General features: G+C 35.3%; 4 protein-coding genes and 1 long non-coding RNA gene across 9 annotated transcripts; 2 read left to right on the forward strand and 3 right to left on the reverse strand.

The window, feature by feature from the left end:
- Window positions 1-377: 377 nt before the first annotated feature.
- DAU1 (TRM32-like protein (DUF3741)) lies at window positions 378-4967 on the reverse strand. 5 transcript variants are annotated; one of them, XM_018120663.2, is made up of 6 exons: window positions 4692-4967; window positions 3985-4222; window positions 3602-3687; window positions 1576-3355; window positions 779-1425; window positions 378-564 (listed from the first exon to the last, which is right to left on the reverse strand). In XM_018120663.2, the coding sequence occupies exons 2-6, from the start codon at window positions 4148-4150 to the stop codon at window positions 532-534; spliced, it is 2712 nt and encodes a 903-aa protein (XP_017976152.2). In that variant the 5' UTR covers window positions 4151-4222; window positions 4692-4967; the 3' UTR covers window positions 378-531. The 5 variants fall into 5 exon arrangements, with proteins under 5 accessions (XP_017976152.2, XP_017976151.2, XP_017976154.2 ...); XM_018120662.2 differs by having other exon boundaries at window positions 719-1425; XM_018120665.2 differs by having other exon boundaries at window positions 378-1419.
- On the forward strand, window positions 1421-3484 carry LOC148762341 (uncharacterized). The gene is made up of 2 exons (XR_016026533.1): window positions 1421-1674; window positions 2474-3484. It is a non-coding gene; the product is annotated as an uncharacterized LOC148762341 (long non-coding RNA).
- Window positions 4968-7170: 2203 nt separating the features above from the next.
- LOC18597763 (putative protein phosphatase 2C 23) lies at window positions 7171-9860 on the forward strand. The gene is made up of 4 exons (XM_007026967.3): window positions 7171-8533; window positions 8624-8737; window positions 9011-9275; window positions 9383-9860. The coding sequence occupies exons 1-4, from the start codon at window positions 7262-7264 to the stop codon at window positions 9511-9513; spliced, it is 1782 nt and encodes a 593-aa protein (XP_007027029.3). The 5' UTR covers window positions 7171-7261; the 3' UTR covers window positions 9514-9860.
- Window positions 9861-11730: 1870 nt separating this feature from the next.
- Window positions 11731-15544, reverse strand: LOC18597764 (pectin acetylesterase 5-like). Its single transcript, XM_007026968.3, is given in 13 exon segments — window positions 11731-12086; window positions 12088-12159; window positions 12432-12568; window positions 12728-12833; window positions 12963-13040; window positions 13194-13247; window positions 13491-13551; window positions 14230-14354; window positions 14491-14580; window positions 14686-14765; window positions 14872-15001; window positions 15100-15182; window positions 15287-15544. Coding segments are annotated over 13 exon segments (1275 nt in total). The 5' UTR covers window positions 15483-15544; the 3' UTR covers window positions 11731-12023.
- Window positions 15545-15886: 342 nt separating this feature from the next.
- ALG10 (DIE2/ALG10 family) lies at window positions 15887-19050 on the reverse strand. The gene is made up of 8 exons (XM_007026972.3): window positions 18777-19050; window positions 18568-18656; window positions 17976-18309; window positions 17390-17660; window positions 17078-17215; window positions 16783-16987; window positions 16501-16643; window positions 15887-16420 (listed from the first exon to the last, which is right to left on the reverse strand). Exons 1-8 carry the CDS (start codon window positions 18864-18866, stop codon window positions 16161-16163), a joined length of 1530 nt encoding a protein of 509 aa, XP_007027034.3. The 5' UTR covers window positions 18867-19050; the 3' UTR covers window positions 15887-16160.
- Window positions 19051-19377: the final 327 nt, after the last annotated feature.

Here is a 19377-nt window from a genome sequence, read left to right on the forward strand (position 1 = left end):
AATGATAGTTCAAAATTTGTTGCTTATCATACAAAATTTTATGAAATTTAAATTGTCATTAATCAATTAAACACCAACAAGAAATATATTTACGAACCATTTCATTTTTAACAAGTTTTTTATTTATACACACACCTATATTTTCATCAAATTTTTTAATTAGGAGTACGAAATTTTGGAAAAAAAATTAATTATAAAATTAAGGTTAAAGAATAAAATTTTCTTCTGAATGATGACATATTATTCAATTATAAAATAAAAAATTTATAAAAAATTATTAATAAAATTAACATTTAAAGTCATTATTCATCCTCAATTGGACATCTCAATGAGACTTCAAATTAGAAGTCTGGGTTCCAATTCTAAGATGAAAGGGATGAGTTTATGGGATAATAGAAAATTACCTCCCATTATGTATTCAAATTCATAATTATACAAAAAAAAAAAAAATTCAAAGTCATTGACATTACTTCCCACCTTTCTCTCTTCTTCTTCTTCTTCTTCTTCTTCTTGTCTTCATTATTATTTGAATTAATCAGTAGTAGCCCTTTCTTTATCGGGCAGCTATTGCCAATAAAAAAAAAGAAACAAATATTAATTACACAAAGAATTATTTCCTTATAGTTTGCCTAATCTCTTTGGAAGTTTGGGTAGAAAACAAATATTAATTACACAAGTAACAAAAATTATTAATGCTGGTGAAGTGAATTGTTTGAACCTGATCAAGCACGAGCGATTGAGTCTAGAAAAGTTCATCCAAAAGATCATAAAAAATTACCTCTTCCAGCTCAAGCCCCAAGCATTCATTCTCAGCCTGTAGGTTCATCCAACCATCACTTCTTGTTAGATCCTTGCTGGCAACATAATCCAATGGTTTGTCAAATCCAGTTTCAAAGCTCAAGTACCAGCTTATGTTTGTCCAGACTTCCTCAAGAACATGATGTCCTAATGGCATTGGATGGATGTGGCATAATGAAGACAAAGGTCTGGGACAATAGCTGTATGATCTTTCGTAAAGCTCCATCAATACCTCATTGATTAGATCAAACAACAGTGGGTGATTACAGAAACCGCCTACTTCGTCCCTGGAGCAAACTGGCTCACAGAAAATGCAGCCCTTGACTTCCTCATACACGAAAGGGTCCACTGGCTGGTCATCCGCATACCATGTACCAAGGGCTTCGTCCCCACTAAATCCAGATAGTTCGAGCACATCTCTTACGTATTTAAATTTATCTTTGTCCTTTGTGTCTAACCGATCTTTCAAAAAGTCACTGTCTAGATCCTTCTTTAGAGTCTCTACTTTCTCAAATTTAGCTCTGCCCTCAGCCACCTTAGGGAAATCCTTGAATTCATGTTCCTCATCAGCTAAAATGTCAAGTCTTGTGGGAAAGCCGTGACTTTGCGTTAGCTCCAAACCTGCTTCTAACAGTACCATAATTCATTTCAGCCACGAAACATGAAGATAAATTGATAAGGAAATCTAGTCTTCCGCAAAAGAGTTCAAAAAGATCAAACAAGTTATAAGAATATGATCTGCTCCGTAAGGTGAGAAAAAGAATTAAGAGGGTATACCCTGTGATTTGGAAATTTCTGCAGGAGTACTGGCCGTTTTCCCTTCTAAATTGAAGTTGAGCAAAGGGATAGGACTTGGTTCTGCCAGCTTTGTGATAGGTACTACTATTTCAGGCTTACTGTCTTGTTCACTTTGAGAAACTATGTCCCCTATTATCAAGTTTCCCAACTCATCACTAGTTTTTCCCACTTGAGCTATTGTCTTACTATGTGTAGATGAGTTTGATGCTAACTGATCAGAAGAAACTGAAAGTGTTTCCCTAATGCCTGTCAAATTCTCTTGAGACTCGCTTTTTCCAAGGGTACCTAATTGTGAGTGGTAATCCAAAGCAGCCGAAACATCTAGATTGTTTTGTTCAGTTGAGCTGCTTATGCTTAAAGTGCTATCTGCAACAGTAGTTGGCATATCTGAAGAAAATGCATCAGAAGAGTCCTCACTCTGATAAAAGTAAGAATGTAGTTCAGGTGAGGAAAGAATTCTTCCCAGGGATTTTGGGGCACTCCTACGAGGCAAAACCATCTCTTCTTCTCTTCTTTCTTGTATCCTTTTGGAGATATGTTCTTTGGCTTCCCTGTTGAAACTAGATTCATACAACTGCGTATATCTATCCATAGACTCGTTAAAGGATGATGCTCTTCTTTCGTGCTGAATTCTTCTCTTGCTGGTAGAAGATTCAGAAAAAACATCTCTAATCCGTGAAGGGTTCTTAAAATAATCAACAATGTCCTTTGTCAAGTCCTTGGAAAACCCTTTCTTGTGAGGAATTTTGTGAAGGACCGCATCCATGGCAATCCTATGCCTCTCTTTCTTGCTCTCCCTAATTGCGTGTTTTATCTTCTGTTTAAGATGCTTGAATCTCTTTTTTGCCACTTGATTTCCATCGGATTTTTGCTTCAGATGGTTGGATGATGAACCTGAAGTAGTCATATCTGGAACTTCAGCGTTTGCTTGGTTTAGTTGGTGAATTCCATCTGCCCTGTGGTCTGCAGCTTTCAATGGCATCGACTTTCTACAGATATCTTCTGTAGACTCATGATCAGGCGGCTTTTGTCCATCCCGCACGTGGTTTTGTTTCCGTGGTCCCGAACCTCTTCTGCTCGATGAGCCATGTGAAGGGAAAGTCCCTGACTTGGTTATTCCCATTTTAGCACTGATAGCTTGTTGCTTATGGAAATAGTGAGCCAAAGGAGAGCCCGGATCCTGTAAAATTGTCAGTAAAAACCCTTTGTTCATGTTGATTATATCCCGAGCATCCGTGAAATACTTTGATTGATGTGCCGAACCATCTTTAGTTAGTTCTTTCGAAGAGACCGATTTCTGTTTCAAGAAAGCTTGCTTTCTGTCATTTAGATCATGACAAAAAATGGCCTTCTCAATCGAAAGTTTCTCACTTTCATCAACTTGTTCATGGCTTGAGTCGTTCCCACTAAACATGATACCACACTCTTCACCATTTTCATCACTGGTACATGGTTCCTCCGAAGACTTTGGTAAAACTTGATCCTCAGAACTGCTATCAGAGGAGATCTCCTTGTTCTCGTCACCCACTCTGGGGCTTTCATCATTCAGAGCTATTTCAGGGAGAGGATCATCAGTATGAGCTTCTGCAAGAAGGTCTGAACCAGTTCCTGTCAATTGTGATCCTGCAGGGCAGGTTGAACTTCGGCGATGCCGGCCTCGGCCCTTCCTTTTAGACATCTCTTCAGTAATAAGTGCCTTCAGTCGAGATTTCACTGAACTTTTACTTGCTGGACTGGACTGTCTCTTCTTACCTTCAACCTGCCAATTTTCAAATTAGATACAACTACATATTCCCCTATTCCTGGATGTAAAAAAGAGATCGATGAATCCTAATCAGTGGATTTCTGATTCAGATGCAATTGCAGATCAGAGTCCTTATCAAACAAAGAGAACAAGAACAAACCTTTTCAAGTCTTTACTAATGAAATGATATACAAATTCAAGGCATAAGTAAGCTCAAGAAATGTGCCAAGGAAAACCTTTTACATTCAAGATTCAACTCACCTTAGAGTTGGCCCCTTCAGCTTTCCTGCGTTTTGAAGAATCATCAGCAGTCGAGGCTTGTGCATCATCCCCAGGATTTTCAGCCACTATAAACCAGAAAGCTTATATCAGCATCCATGAAAGAAGAACAGATACTACGCTCAAAACCTCTGCCTAAAAGGCAAAAAGTAACCCTGGCTAAAATTATCATGTTGGCTCGACCTAGGCTAGGACGTTATTGTTGATCTAGATTCACTTAATAAAGTAACAATACAATTGATTAGACTATCTCAAACAGTCCAGCAAAGAGCATAAACACTGCTACTAGATCAAAGATGATTATGCCACTCTATAGCAATTTGTCGGACAATTTTCAGTTTAGAATGAGAACCAGGGCTGCTTACCTGCATCAGATTTTCTACCTTCATGCTTCTTATATGTAAGTCTTCTCTTAATAACACGCCAATGCCAATGTTGGTAGTTAAGTACTTGAAGCATACGCCACATGCATCCTGGATGACCATGCGGAAATGGGTTGCCAGCGCTCTTGTGCCGCATGTGCTTCCCCATTTCTCAGAGAAACTGCCTTTTCAAATCTACTTCGGTGACAAAATGACTTCAGCTACAAGCTTGTCTTTGAACCTGATTCAAGTTGAAACAGATTATCAGGTAACAATCAATGGTTTATTTCATCCAGCAACTCTTTAGCATTGGATTGGTCATAAAATGAATAGTAAAATCAACTAATTAAGATGGATTTTGCTGCTTCACTAGCTGCTCAGTTACCAGGAAAACAGGGGAAATGGTCTAAATCAGTATAAGCAACATGAAAGTTGGAATGTGAGAATAATAAAAAAAGGAACCCAAAAACATTTGGTTTGGTTTTCTTATTCTGGGTTTTTCCAATACCCCATTTCCCTCAACCAAAGCACATTAGCAAGGGGAAAAGAAAAAAGAATCAAAATCTCCAACTGAACATAAAAGAAACATGAATTACACGTAAAACAGACCCTGGAATTTCACTCTATATACAAGAATTATGATGATGAATTACATGAAAAGAGAGATGGCTCAAAGTCATTATATTGATGTATACTTCATAAATACATACCTTCGACAGGAGAATCACATTCACATGTTAAGAAAACAGAGTCTTTGCTCTTTGTCGTCAGCCATGGTCGAGAAGTCAAATGATTAACAGGGACGAAGACAAAGGAAGGAATTCGAAGAATTGAAACATGGATTCCGGGTGAGGTGGGATCTTGTTTTGGTTTTGTCTGGTTCTTAATTAAAATTCTCCTCTTTATCAGTTTTCCTACTTTTGGGATGGCTATTTACCCGCCATCCCCTTCTCCCTCGTAAACGTCGGTTGCCCACTTGGCACTTGCCCCTTCTAACCAACTTAACTGTCTAACATCTCTCTCTTTAATTTTATATCAAAATATTTTCAATTCAAAAATTACTTATTTATTCACATTTAAAATATTCTTTAATTTTATTAAACAAAATTAACAGCTTTAACTCCCTATAAAAATTTATCTGTAGAGTACTAATTGACAAAAAAAAAAAATACTCTCACGATGGGTTAATAAAAAAATTAATAAATATCATGTAAAAAAAATTAAAATCATAAGAGATATGACTAGAGGTTATATTTTCTTTTTAATACATAAATACTTAAATAGAAAAACCAAGTTTAAAATTGTGTAACATATTCATTTAAGTACAAATAAAAAAATCAATATGTTAATTAGTTTAAGAACAATCCCATCTCGTGAGAATCAATGGCAATTGATAAACAGTTAGGAGTAATGTTTTTCTCCATGCAAGGAAGGGACAATCTTCTCTTTTGTATGTTAATTAGAATTTGTCGTCCTTGAGGTCCAGATTAAGTGGGCCAGATAAGTTTTTCCCATGGGCCCAGTCTCCGTTAGCCTTCCACCTGGAAAAAAAAACAAAACATTTAGAGATTGGGATTTGAGCCCACATTACTTTTATTCTCAAAACTCTTTTGGATAAACCCTTTTTTTTAATTATTTCAACATTTTACACATAAAAGAAATAATTTAGAGATCTTTTTAAAAATAGTACATCTAAATAAATTTAAATTAAATTTTAAATTATTCAATTAAAAAAAATCTTTTGTAATTTCTCACTAAATAAACAAAACGGTCTCACAATCAATAGTATCTTTGGAATATCTTCGATAAATAGCTATTTTATTTAGATGTTGATTTTTTTGCAACAATTACATCCATTAATAATTTATCCTTCACTGGAAAAGAAATACCTTAATAATAATAATAAGAGCACAAATTTTGTTTTCCCTCATTGCCATTAATAGTATGTGAAGTCTGTAACTCAATTTAGAAATAACAAAAGAGCTTAAAGCTGGGTTTTTTTTTTTTTTTAGCCCTTTTTCTTCTTTTGGTTGCTGTGATTCTGGTAAAGAAAAGTGAATTTTTTTGGCAGTGGTCACCGAAGATTGAAGAACCTGAAAAGCAAAATAAAGTAGAATACTGTGGTCACACCCCAGAATTAAAAGGAGAGATACCAAATATATATATATAAACCTTGACAAAATGGATTCCTTGTTCTAAATCTTTTGATTCTCTAATGTCAAGGAAATTTGATTCTCTAAGGTTTTTGAATTGTTAATTTGATGATCAAAAGTGTTTGGGTTTATTTGATTAGCAAATTGCATAAATATTTGCTTAATTAAATGAAATGTTGGTGCTAGAGAATTAAATGGAATCTGTCTTTGGTTGATTGAATCATTCATGCTTATGTTTACTCGGTTTAAGTAGCTGTTTGTGTCCTGTTTTCAATTAATTATCTTCACCTAACTCTACAATTTATGATTATTTTTTTTCCCTCTTATAAGATCATGAAAAATTACTTAATTATGTTTAGATGGTTACTAATATTAATCTCAAAACTCGTTACTAAAATAAAATTAAATATAAGTCATCTTAAATGGATTTATACGGTGGATAAATTTCACATGTCATCACTTAATTATAAAGTATCACTTTATCAATATGTAAATAAAAAAGTTTAGAAGTTTCTCAAAATAAATGTTTTTAAAAATTATGAGTTTTTTTTTAAATTTTCAATTTTGATAACATTTGATTTCTTATTACTGTATAAGATTTATACACCAATAATCATATGATATAAAATCATAAATATATATAAATATATTTTTAAAGTATTATAAGACCATATATTAATTAAAAATAAACGTACACAGAAAAGTATTAATAAAATAATTAAAATATAATAATTCAACATGGAAGTAAAATCATTTATTAAGTTATTGTTATATACTATATTTAAGTAATGGTTTTCCATATTTACTTTAAAATTAAAATAAATAGAATCTCAATTAATTAACCCACTAATATCTCAAACCTTTGACTTTCGGGATTTGCCTTCCCATTTTATTATGAATTTCGTCTCCCCTACGCGCTTACCATCTTCGATAGTCAACTCCTCCATAAATTCCTAAAATAAATCAATTTGCAATTATTATAAATCCCCTCCCAAAAAACAATACCGCCCCCTTTGGCTTCTTCCAAACAAAGCTTTCCCAAAAGTCAACTCCCTCTTCCTCCTCCTCCTTACAACGTTAAAGTAAACAAAAAAAACCAAAACCAATTGGGGAAGGAATTTAAATTTATGGGAAACAGTGTTAGAAAGCTAAGCCATTGCTGTTCTTGCAATGGAGAAAGCCATGAAATGACGACTCACATTATGCCACACCCGACCCAAGATTTCGTTGGCCATTCTTTTTGTTACGTTCGACCCGACCCGGCTCGTCTCTCCTCCAAAGTCCACTCTTTAAACGACTGTTCTTCCTCGACCGCTACTAAAGCGACAACGTTTTGTTCCATATCCGGAGCTTCCGTTGGTGCCAACATAACGACGGTTCCATTGGCGTCATCCCCGTTACCTGATCGTTCCTCCACGTTTGAAAGCTCTGAGTTATTTGCTTCCCTCACTCTCCAACCAGTGCCACGTGGCAGCTCCCATTGTTGGTCTGGTCCAATGGAACGAGGGTTCTTGTCAGGACCGATTGATAAGTTCCAGAGAAGCTTGTCTCATGGTAGTTTTAATTCGAAGAAGAAAAGTTTGAGTTTGATGAAGAGTTTCAAGAGAGCAATATCAAATAAAATGCTAAAAGCTTCTGTTTCAGATAAAGAATTATCATCAGATACAGAGAGGAGTAATGAGAATTTTCTTGTCAAAACTAATCCTAGCAGTAGGGGGAGTTTGAGTGTTGATGATCATGGTGATCAAAATGATGATGATGATGATGGTGATGATGGAGATCAGTTCTCGATGAAAAGTCAGAATTTGCAATGGGCACAAGGGAAGGCTGGTGAGGATCGGACCCATCTCGTTGTTTCAGAAGAAGATGGTTGGATTTTTGTAGGGATTTATGATGGTTTTAGTGGACCCGATGCACCTGATCATTTGCTTAGCAATCTTTTTAATGCTGTGTTCGAAGAGCTTAAAGGGTTGTTGTGGAATGATGGCAAGGCTGAATCAGATGAAGCTTCGGGATTGGATTCTTTTGAAGGTAAAGAGAATTCTGGGAAAAGTTTGAAGAAGTGGAAGTGGGAATGGGATAGTGAGAGATTGGAGCTGTCTACGAATTCAATGGAAAGTGTTGATCATTCTGATGTTCTGAAGGCACTTTCAGAGGCTTTGAGTAAAACTGAGGAGGCTTATTTAAAGGTTGCTGATTTAAAACCTGAATTACATGTAATGGGTTCTTGTGTTTTGGTAGCTTTGTTGAATGGAGAAGATGTTTATTTGATGAATGTGGGGGATAGCAGAGCCATTCTGGCACAAAAAGCAGGGTCTATGACTAAGCCTGAGATCGAAACCCCTTTTAATTTGATTTCTCTTCAGCTCACAATGGATCATAATGCAGATGTAGAAGAGGTGATTTAGTATTTTCAATTGATGTTATGGTATTGCTCTGTTTGTTCCTTAACTTTCAAGGCTAACTGACAGGGGTTTCCTTAATACCAGGAAGTTGAGAGAATCAGGAAAGAACATCCAGATGATGATGAGGCAGTTGTGAATGAGAGAGTGAAAGGCTATTTGAAGGTCACTCGGGCTTTTGGGGCTGGCTTTCTCAAACAGGTAAGCACTGAAAAAAATGTAAAGCTTACTTGATTCATATGCTCTGTAATTTATACAAGTTTGTCTGAAATTTCGATATAAATAATATTCATCAAAAGGTCAAGCCTATTGTTTGTAAGTATCAGTGGTATTCTTTTTCATTTTGATCCTAAATCAGTTCAAAAGCAGAGGTCAAAAGATGGTTAAGTCCCTCTAAATGGTTTTGTGGGCGGTTCAATATTTTACTTCATATTTGGCTGATTTTCAATGTTTACTCTGTTGCCTTTTTGGCAGCCAAAATGGAATGATGCCCTCTATGAGATATTCAGAATCAATTATGTTGGGACATCCCCATACATCAGCTCTTCTCCTTCACTCTATCACTACAAACTGAGCCCCGATGACAGATTTCTGATACTGTCCTCTGATGGACTCTACCAATATTTCACCAACCAACAAGTTGTCTCTGAAGTGGAGTGGTTCACTGCTTCATTTCCTGATGGAGATCCCGCTCAGCATCTTGTTGAAGAAGTACTGATCCGAGCAGCTAAGAAAGCTGGTAAATTTCCCTGTCATAACAAGATTCTATTTATCTAGCAGACAAACTATAGCCTTAGTTTAACTCCCTCTTTTTTTTTTGTTCTTTTTGTGTCTTTCCCTTGGCAGGTCTTGAGTTTCATGAGTTGGTTGAGATCCCACCAGGGGAACGTCGAATGTACCATGATGATGTTTCTGTGATCATTATTTCTTTAGAAGGAAGGATATGGCGTTCATCAGTAAACAGAAATACCAGCTAGTAGTAATAAACAAAAGACATTAGAAAAAAAATTTAGGTTATATTGCAACCGATTTTCTTCTATATTTTGGTGTAGAGTTTCACTTGTCAGGTTAGTAAAATCCATTGATAGATCAGTCATCCATTAATTGGTAAGTCTAATTTCTTCCTCCCTTTCTTTCCTATTACTGAGGTAATTATAAGGGTAACTCGAGTGGAAAGAAGGAAGGCAGAAGAGTCAGCTTGAATGGAAAAACTTTTGTACTTTTGCATGGTTCCCTCTTCCTGCAATCATCATGGAGCCCTCTAATTATGCTAAATATTGAATGGAAAAGTCCCAAGGAATCATAATTTTGTGATCGTAACTTAGTATCCTCCTGTTCTTTAGATTGGAATGCTTGATTCAATATTCAAAATTTTCTGTTAAACCTAATGGGTTAACAATCGTTTAGGAAAAATATTAAAGAATGAAGTCATCTTGCATCTACTTTCTTACCAAATCGAAGCTTATTTCAATACAACTTCATCAACTGCTTGTCTGTCATTATGCTTTGTCCTCTCCCTCACCATAATCTTCCTTATCTCAAACAGAAACCAATCGTCGATTTGTGTTCCTTAAAGTTGGGTCTCCACTAAGCAAAATCTGACCCGCGTTAATTGCATCATTGCACACTAGTCCGTTTAGTCTGATTTTTTTTTTAACTTAAAACCTATTATGAAGCTCTTATGAAAAATAATAACTTTTAAAATTAAGTTAAAATTGTTTGATAATTTTTTTTTATAAGTTTTTTTTTATGAGTGATAATTTTTTAAAAAATTATCATAAAATGTATTTTTTTTTCGAGAGTGATATTGTAATTATTTTTAACAAATGAGGATATTTTTGAAATAAAAATAAAAATTTTCTTGTATTTTTAAAAGAAGAGAAGAAAAAGCTCCTTAGAGTTTTTTTTAAAATTTTTTTTTTTTAAAAAAAAAAGTTATTTTTTTTAAGAACTTTTCAAAAGATCATGTTTGACATAACTTTTGCTTTTAAGAGATAGATAAGCTGAAAAAAAACTAAGCCAAACATGCATTTAGGCATGGAAAGATTGACAAATCATCTTCTCCTAATGGCTGAATACTTTTAAATTTTCTTCTAGAAAGGAAAAAATTTAAACAATTATATCATCTTATGACCCAATATAAAATTCAGATTTAGAGTGTGTAGTTGGATATGATAGCAACAGTCAATAACTCCTCTCATTTGTCTCTAAATCTCCAACTCCTTTATTGTTTATAATGCAAGGTTTGAAAACTAATATCTCAGACTTTCTGCAACACAGAAAAAAGTCAGCTAGCATGACTTCAGGGGTGAGTTTCAAACTCGCAAAACCCCCTTTTGAAATATTTTGTAGCAAGAAAACAAGTAACTGGGAAGATTTTGACCAACTAGGAGACAAAACTGTTGCTGTCCAAGCTTCCAGTTAACTCTTCCAGGAGTAGGATCTTTGGGGATGATAAAGAACACTTGGTAGGTTCATATTTAATAAATGAAGCTGCATGGGGCCATGATTCATGTATCAGATTCATGCACAGAAAGTTAAGATCCATGCAGGTTAGTGGTTTTTGTGTGACAGTTGCTGGTTGGTTAAGGCCTTTAACATCCCGTGACCTACCCATTTAATGTTCAAAGGTAACTTGGGTTTGGATATTTAAGCTGTCATTGTCGAATTCCTTTTGTTGGAAAACCTGAAGAGAAGCCAACTGTAATCTGGATGGATTGGAGAAACTTTGACTCTTCATTCCTAATTCTAACAATGGCTCAAGTAATTTCAATTTGAAATGTAGTAGCTAAGATTTTAGGTTTTGGGTTGGAGAGAGAGAAACCAAATACCAGTTCTTCCAAATTCCAAAGGTCCTTTCTTGCTTCAGGTAAAGTGGATGGACCAATCCATAAGCCAACAAAGGAAAGTCAAACTTTATGTTTCCATTTTCAATTTATCTATAAACAGGAGTCAATCTCACGTTCCGTGACCCAAGAGGAAGGGAGGAATGGGAAGCAATTGGCAAGCCAGATGCTATGTTTAACCCACTAATCAAGGTTCATAGAAATAAGTATGCATGTTGGAGGCATCATTAGCCAGGTGGTAGTCATACCTCTCAACTTAATTACCAAATATTGATAAAAGGTGTGAAGATGAAATGCAATTGGATAAAAATCAAGACCTAAATTGAAGCTAAGTAAACAATTGGAGGATGATATACAAAGAGTGCATTGAATTTATCTCCAGATGAGGACAGAGGGCAGTGTTCTGAACTTTGCAGGGTGTCCAAATTCTCAGTATATGAAACAACTCCGATGAAAGTTCACTTCCTCTGGTCAAATATAAACTCCACGTTTACAGCAGCAAATCAAGTGATGATCTGACATCAACTATGAAAAGTGATCTGATTCTACATACTGTCTTTCAATATCCAAGATCCTTCTTTGAATGCAGAGTGGAAAAATCTTCACCAGGGTTATTTTTAAAATTGGAGATCTTGAGAAAATCAGTAATAGAGATGTGCTTCATAAACCTCGTGTGAAGTCCATGTTATAGCAAGTGGGATTGCATGGATATGGGCAATCAATCTGCTTCAATACTTTACGGTTGAAGTACCAATCACCCACAGACTCTGCAATGGTCTGTTCCAAAAACGTTACTCATACAAAATGGTTAATAATTATTAGAATTCCAAGTGCAGAGCAAGTATTGACTAAAGAACCATTAGCACAATCACCAGCCAGACCAGATAGAAGCCACGGATGTTGACATTCATAGAATCAGATGATAAGCCCTAAATCAATTGTTTTTAATTGTACCTTAATTGCAATTAAAATTTTTTATTTTGAGAATCATGATAGATCCTGAAAACTATCATTTTATCTCCATAATAGATGATAAAAACATTCCTTACCTTATTGTTGATTCTGGGCGAATGCCATGTCTCAGCCATCAATGTCTGGCAATGAATAAAGCAAGAATTTATAAACATACCCACTTCCTCGTTTTGCTGGAGCTCACTTAGTGCCTTAAGCAGAGAATTACGGAAACCTATATGTCAGAAGCGATAAGAAGATCAGGCCACAACATAAGAGCTGCTTTGTTGCTTGGAAATATTAATTGCAATGCATATCTCCAATTTCAATGTTCTAAAGTCTCCTTAGATTGTCAGGCAAAGTGTATTGGGTGCATATTACATATCCAACTAACCTTGTAGTGTTTCAATCTGGCTAGAATTACAATTCTGAATGTTCAATCTGCATCTGCTCCAGTAGCCATGAGGATCTGATGCATCAGGGACTAAGATATGTTGTATCTAAAGATTATCTGGTCAGTGTTAGAAGATATAAATGAAAAGGAAAATAGCATTACCTAATTAGCAAATAGTTTCGCCTTTCAAAAAGAAAAAAAATAGCAAATAGTTTCCAGTTTGATAACAAGGTACCTGCCAAAAATCATAAGCTGGGTTGACAATGAACAGTGGGGTCCTAACATTTTTGACAATTTCTTGAGGAAAGAAACACTGCAATGGCAATCAGCAACAGACCATGGCAGGTAAATATTTGTAATTCAAAACTTGTTGAACGTGAACAGCAAGTGAGATCAATGATCAAATAAAACAGTGACATGATTACCATTATGAAAAGAAAAGAAAAAAAGAAAAGTAAAAACCTGCCTTAGATGGTTCCATTCTTCCGACACAATTCTTGTGCAAACTTTTTGCTGTACCCTGACATGACATGTAAACAAAAGATATCAACAACTTTAAGAAGGGTGGAATAATAGAAGGAAAAAGAAAAAACCAAAAACAGGAACCACTGATTAGGACCCAGGGGGATGCACCCTATTGATCACCTTAAAATTTTAATGCCAGTCGTCAAAATGACCATAACCAACTAACTTATCATTTTCTAAGGATGAATAATCCATGGCAAGATATTATATAGGCATAATATATTGAGATTGGCAGAACCTGTAGTTGGACAACATCATGATAGAAAGCCCTCATGGTGCGTTGTCCAAGAATATCTGGCCTGCAATAGAGGAAACAGAAAGACTAAGTTTCAACATATGCAGTCAAGACTAAATTTAAGTAGGATTGTTAACTTAATGTATATGGGTAAATGAAGCAGTATTTGCTAAATCTGGATAAGTAAGTATCTCAGCACCCACTATATTTTTGTTGCAACATCAAAATGACTTATGATTTTGCATGAATGATTGCATAATACATATATACTTATAATCTATAAATATATATAAAAGCATGGATGTTGGTAGAACTTTTGATTGACAAAAATGGATATATTTGTTTTTTTTATTTTTAAATTGTCATTTTAAATATTTTTTATAATAAATATAATAAATATCCAATTTATAAATAAGAACTCTAATTGCATTAATGTCTTTCATTAAAAAAAAATTTTTTTTTAGTTCTAATAGTACTGAATAATTTATAAATTAATATAACAAAATTTCAATTTTTTATACTTTAGAAACATTTGAAGTTATATATAATTACTATATTCGAAAAAAAAAAAAAAAAGTATGCATGCGTGACGCACATGACAACAAATACTAGTAAAAATACAAAGAAACATATATAAATGTGTGTGTGTGTGTATTTTACATCCGCTCATGTATATAGAACCGTATGATCAGTTCAAATATAGCTTAAAAAGCATTGATATGTACCGAAAAAAAAAACATACTCATCAAGGAAAAAACCAGCATCAGCAAGACACTTGACAGTTGCATCCTTTGGCAGATGATCTCGAAAGTCGTCACAATGTATAAGAGTTGCCAACCCACCGGCAGAGCACCCTGAAAGAAGTGCCTGCAAAGTCATCGAATCCATCACCTTGCTACTAAAGATTGCATGACAACAATCATGAAAAATGAAGACAAATGTACTTAGTAACACTTTTTCACCTTCAAATAAGAAAACTCAACCAAAGCATCAATGTTGCTACCTGTTTAGCATTAGACAATCCAAGTGATAAGAGTTCATCCGTAAATGCTTCCCAAATGAGTTGGCCTCTGAAGAAAAGCTTTGTTCCATTCTACGAAAGACAATAAACCACCCCGAAAAATTAGAAATGTAGTCCAAATTTTCATTTTATGCAAAGAATTACTCCAATCTTAAATAAATAACTAAAAAGTTTTACCTTGAACTCACTTTCAGGGTGGCCAGCCAAAGATGCACCATCACAATAACGTATCTTAACCTTATTCCAATTATAAAAATCTGTAAAAAAAAGAAAAAATCACTTTTTTTTTTGAAAGCATATTCTTTCAACAACATAATTTATCAAATTAAAAAAAAAAGAAAATCAATGATGCAAAGAATATACCAGGATTTTGAGAAGGATGACGGCTTAAAATGCCAGAAAATTGAACTAGTTGGTCCATGTAATTTGAGGAACCTAAAGCTGTTCTTTTTCGATAATTACATGATTCTATCGAATTACACCAACCTCCACCCTAAACCCCAGAAAATAAAACTTGAAAACAAAGTCAAATTCTGGTGAAAAATCAAGAACCAAAAAAATTAAAAGTAAAAGTAAAAGTAATTGATTTACCTCAATGTGGAGAACCCAACTGTTAGAGCCAGATCCAAAGCCCTTCTGGAAATGGTATGCAGGTAAACTTCCATCTAAGCAAACTGAAAAATGAATTAAATTGAAAAGTTTATACTAATAATTAATTTTACAAGAAAAGAGAAAAAGGTTGAATTTTTGGTGGAGAAATAAGGGTGGGGTTGGGTACAGGCGCCTGTAGCTTTGGCTCTGTGGAGAAAAGTCAAGGGAACGAGATCGTCGGTGGAGTTGAGATCGGGGTTTCGAGAATCGAAGAGGAGAGTGAGAGCGAAGAGGATGATGGTGAATCCGACGGCTGCGATGGCCCAATCCCTCTTCGCCCACTTTCTCCACCAAGTCAAAGTGCGAATCCTTGGATTTGCCATTGTAAAAGAGCCTCTTCTTTTTTGCGTCAAGTGATTTTCCGTTGGTCTAAAGTCCTAACGAACTCAACGGACTACCAAGCTCATTCAATAGAATAAAAGAGAACATGGCCTAAAACGGCGTCGTTTTATTTTATTTTTGAATTTTTAGTTCCCCCCTTTCGTTTAGATATCACACTCAACATGATTATACTTGTGGATATTGCAAACATTCTATCTCCATTGAACATCTGAAATTACTGCTTCCTGCACATGTTGCTTGAGTTTCCCATGGACAACAAAGCTGGAAGATATTATGTCAGTCTTGATCTTGGACAGCTCAAAGCTGATAAATATTGATTTTATGTAACATTTTTCATCAGCCATGGCAATTATCAATGAAAAGAAAAAATGGAAAGGGGTACAAATACGCCAAATGAGTAACAGCAAGAATCTTAAAGTATGCTCACCACCAACATCATTTGGTTACAAACTGCATATCAAACAAGAACAAATTTCATTTGCTTGACATGAATAGAATTACAACATAAAAGAAGGGTTAGTTTTCCATGAACCAGTAAAGAATCCCAAGGGCGGAAATTGACAGGGTGAGGTGCTGATATAAGATTAGCAAAACCAGTGAGTTACGTGATGATAACCAACTGCCAGCACTTTTCTCATTAGGCTTTTAGTATTTGCTATCTACCATATGAACCTCTGGACCCCAGGCTCATGGTCCCAATGGAATGGCCGAAACAAGAACATTCTCATTGTGAAGACATTAAGTACTGTATATAGAATCCCCATCAGAAGCAAGCTTTGGCAGTCATTAATACCAGTATGAAGCATATAAAAATAGAATGGTATCGTATAGTATCTGAACTCAATTAGTGGAGCAGGAACAAGAACAGCAGAAGTAGCCAAGAAATACACCAATACCCAGATTCTCCTTTGAGTTTTATCTGCCAAGGAAAGGTATATAGCAACCTCAGAAAAGTTGGGATACACTATGTACAATAGATATGTAGTGCTATGTACTAACCCAATAGATGGAATATTGAGAACCATGAATAAACATAAACTGGCACCAGAAGATACTTCATTGACCAATGAAAATTGATTATCTTCCTCCAAAGATAGAAGGTATAATGCCGATTGTCAGCAAGTAGATAAGGGTGAGCAATGCTGCAAATCCATTAACCGCATGATGTAAAAGTATAAGTGTTTGATCTAAAAGGTAAGAAGAAGAAGAAGAAGAGTAAAGCAGTTCCAAATTAATGTCAGATAATCTGGCATCAGTATATCATTTGTTGTTTGAACTAACCTGAAAAAATGTACAGAAAGGAGGCTAGCAATCAAAGCCAAGAATCCTAGGAAAAAACCAAGCAGCCTGTTCTTCCAGAATGACCAAAACAGATCTAGAGCTTGACCTATTGTGAAATGCAGAGGAGCCGCAAAAAGAGCAGAAACAATGCTAAAATACATTATTTGTGCAAAATGTGGAGAAACTGTGTGAGCTTCTTTTGCACCTGCAATATTAAAAGGCAGAGTGAGAAAGAAGAAAAGAAAAAAAAAAAAAAGAGGTAAAGGAACCAAAAACATGGTAATCAGAATGATACCTAAAACTACACTCCCATTACAAATGAGAAAACCAACAAATGCCAGCAATACAAAAAAGAATGGGCTAAAGGACACCAAAAGCTCCCACTTTATGCGCCATGCAGTGAAAACAATAGCCTGAATCTCATAAAGCAGACCTGCATTATAATGCCAAAAAAGGATGTCACATTAGCATAAATGACATCTTCTCTGGCAAAGACTGATTTCTTAAACCCTATGAACAAGCAGTTGACAAGTAAGTCCATAACAATTCAACTGACATGGTTTTACAAATTAACTAACAAAAGCAAGATCAAAGATGTCAAAAGAACCCGATGTTTGGGATGTTGAAGAGGTGTTTGTCCTGTAAAAGGAATGCTTATTAGCCTCCGAATTTCCCCTGGACTTCCTTTTCCTCAAGTTTGAACTCACATTGACACTGGTAATGAGGGTTGACGGACTAATACCCTTATTTGCTTTTAAATTATATACTTTTGCACTATCTCTTTGATGCGCCAGTGTAATATCAATGACCCCAGAGCAGGTAACAAAAAGCATCCATATAATATTTGTCTGTCGAATAACAACTGCCATGGCCCCAAGCTGCAAGAACACAGGTGGAAACGAGTAAATACCTACATGAAACAACAAAGGAAATAACAACAACAGTCAGGAAAATGTGAAGCTATCCCCAAACTGTTTGATTTGATTGTCCTTTTAAAAAGTTGTACCTTCGGGGCCATGCATAGCAAGATTACTAAGTTTAAAACCTTAAGAATAGCTTAGCACTCAGTTTTCCATATGCAATCCAAAACATAGGCAGGTTATCTTCTTCCCAGGTAGTGTGTGAAATAATATCCAGGAAATTTTATCATTTATTGACAGCATAAAAAGAAAAATTTAAGCTGACTCATTTACCAATGCACTGAATAGATATTTCTTCTTCAGACATGCAAGATACATGGCGAGCACAGCAGTAAGTGATGCAACATCAGTGTAGTAAAAAAAAGTGAAGAACCAGTGGAGTGGATACAGGGCTAAAACTGCTGCAAAAAGCGTTGCTTTTCTATCATCAAGAGCTGGCCTCAAGTGGGTTATTATCTCATATACTAGAATGCTGCATAGTACTGCCAAGACTCCATTTAGAGAGCGAAGAGCAGCGGTGGAGCAAACTTCCGGGAATGATGAAGCCAACTGTAGAAAATAATTGCCCGGAAACAAAGCAGCAACATGAACAAGTGAAAGATAGTACCTGTAAAAGTATTTCTAACAAAGTTATAATAAAAGTTTACGACATTCAAGCAATAGAGTCAAAATAATAGGGAAAGCATGGAAGATAGCAATTGGTTCAAAAACCCATCTTTGCAGAAGGAGCAAAGAAATTCCTAATGCAACGTCAATTAATCTAATTGAATAGAGCACCATTAAGATTCAGTAAAGTAAATCCCAAACTTTTATCTAAGAAAAGGAATAGAATGGAATTGGAAACAGAGAAGAGAAAGAGCATTACAGGCCAGGTGGGGTAGTGATCATGGGATCCCAGCTCCTGAAATTGCCATTGCAGTATTGTTGAGCCTGAGGTATGTGGAAAATCTCATCCTGCCCACATAAAAAGATATGTGTCCGACTCAAAATGAACTATTTTTGTGACGATCAAAATCAATGGAAAGTAAGGAAGAAGATTCAAAGAGGAGAGCCAATTTGAACTGTTTCTCTTACCATGTAAGGATCAGGAACAATGCGATTCACCAGGATGGATATGGGAATTACCCAAACGCTGACTATTGCCGCTACTGCTATTCTACCCATCTTTTCTCTTCTCTTAGCAGAGTTCAGATATCCCCGCAATTTCAACAAGAAAAATCTATCATTTCTTAAGCTTTGGGTACAAAAAAGAAATTCTACTTTTCAATGCTTAATTCAGCTCGAGTGGATGCCGGGGCCGCTTCTATTCACAAACGGAAGCAAAGGACGCGTTTCGTTGTGTAATCGTGCTGACAGATTGGGTTTCTCTTAAAAGGCAAAACGAGTCGTTTTTGCTTTTAGCATGATGCCTATGAAGAAAAAGGGTTCCAAGTTTCCAATCTTATTCTTAGGATTTATATCTCAATTATGTCGATTCAAAACTTTTAATAAAAACATAATCTGAGCTAAATTTTTTATACAGGTTTGAAACTTTTAATAAATAATATAATTTTGAAAAAAAATTAATCAAATAACCGATATAGATTCAAAACTTTTAATGGATAACATAACTTTTAAAAAAATTAAACTTTCGAACCATTTGAACCAAATGGTTGGAGTCCAATATAAATACTTA

The sequence above is a fragment of the Theobroma cacao genome, chromosome 5 (assembly GCF_053813885.1).
Source record: "Theobroma cacao isolate CCN51 chromosome 5, ASM5381388v1, whole genome shotgun sequence".
NCBI classification, from domain to species: Eukaryota; Viridiplantae; Streptophyta; class Magnoliopsida; order Malvales; family Malvaceae; genus Theobroma; species Theobroma cacao.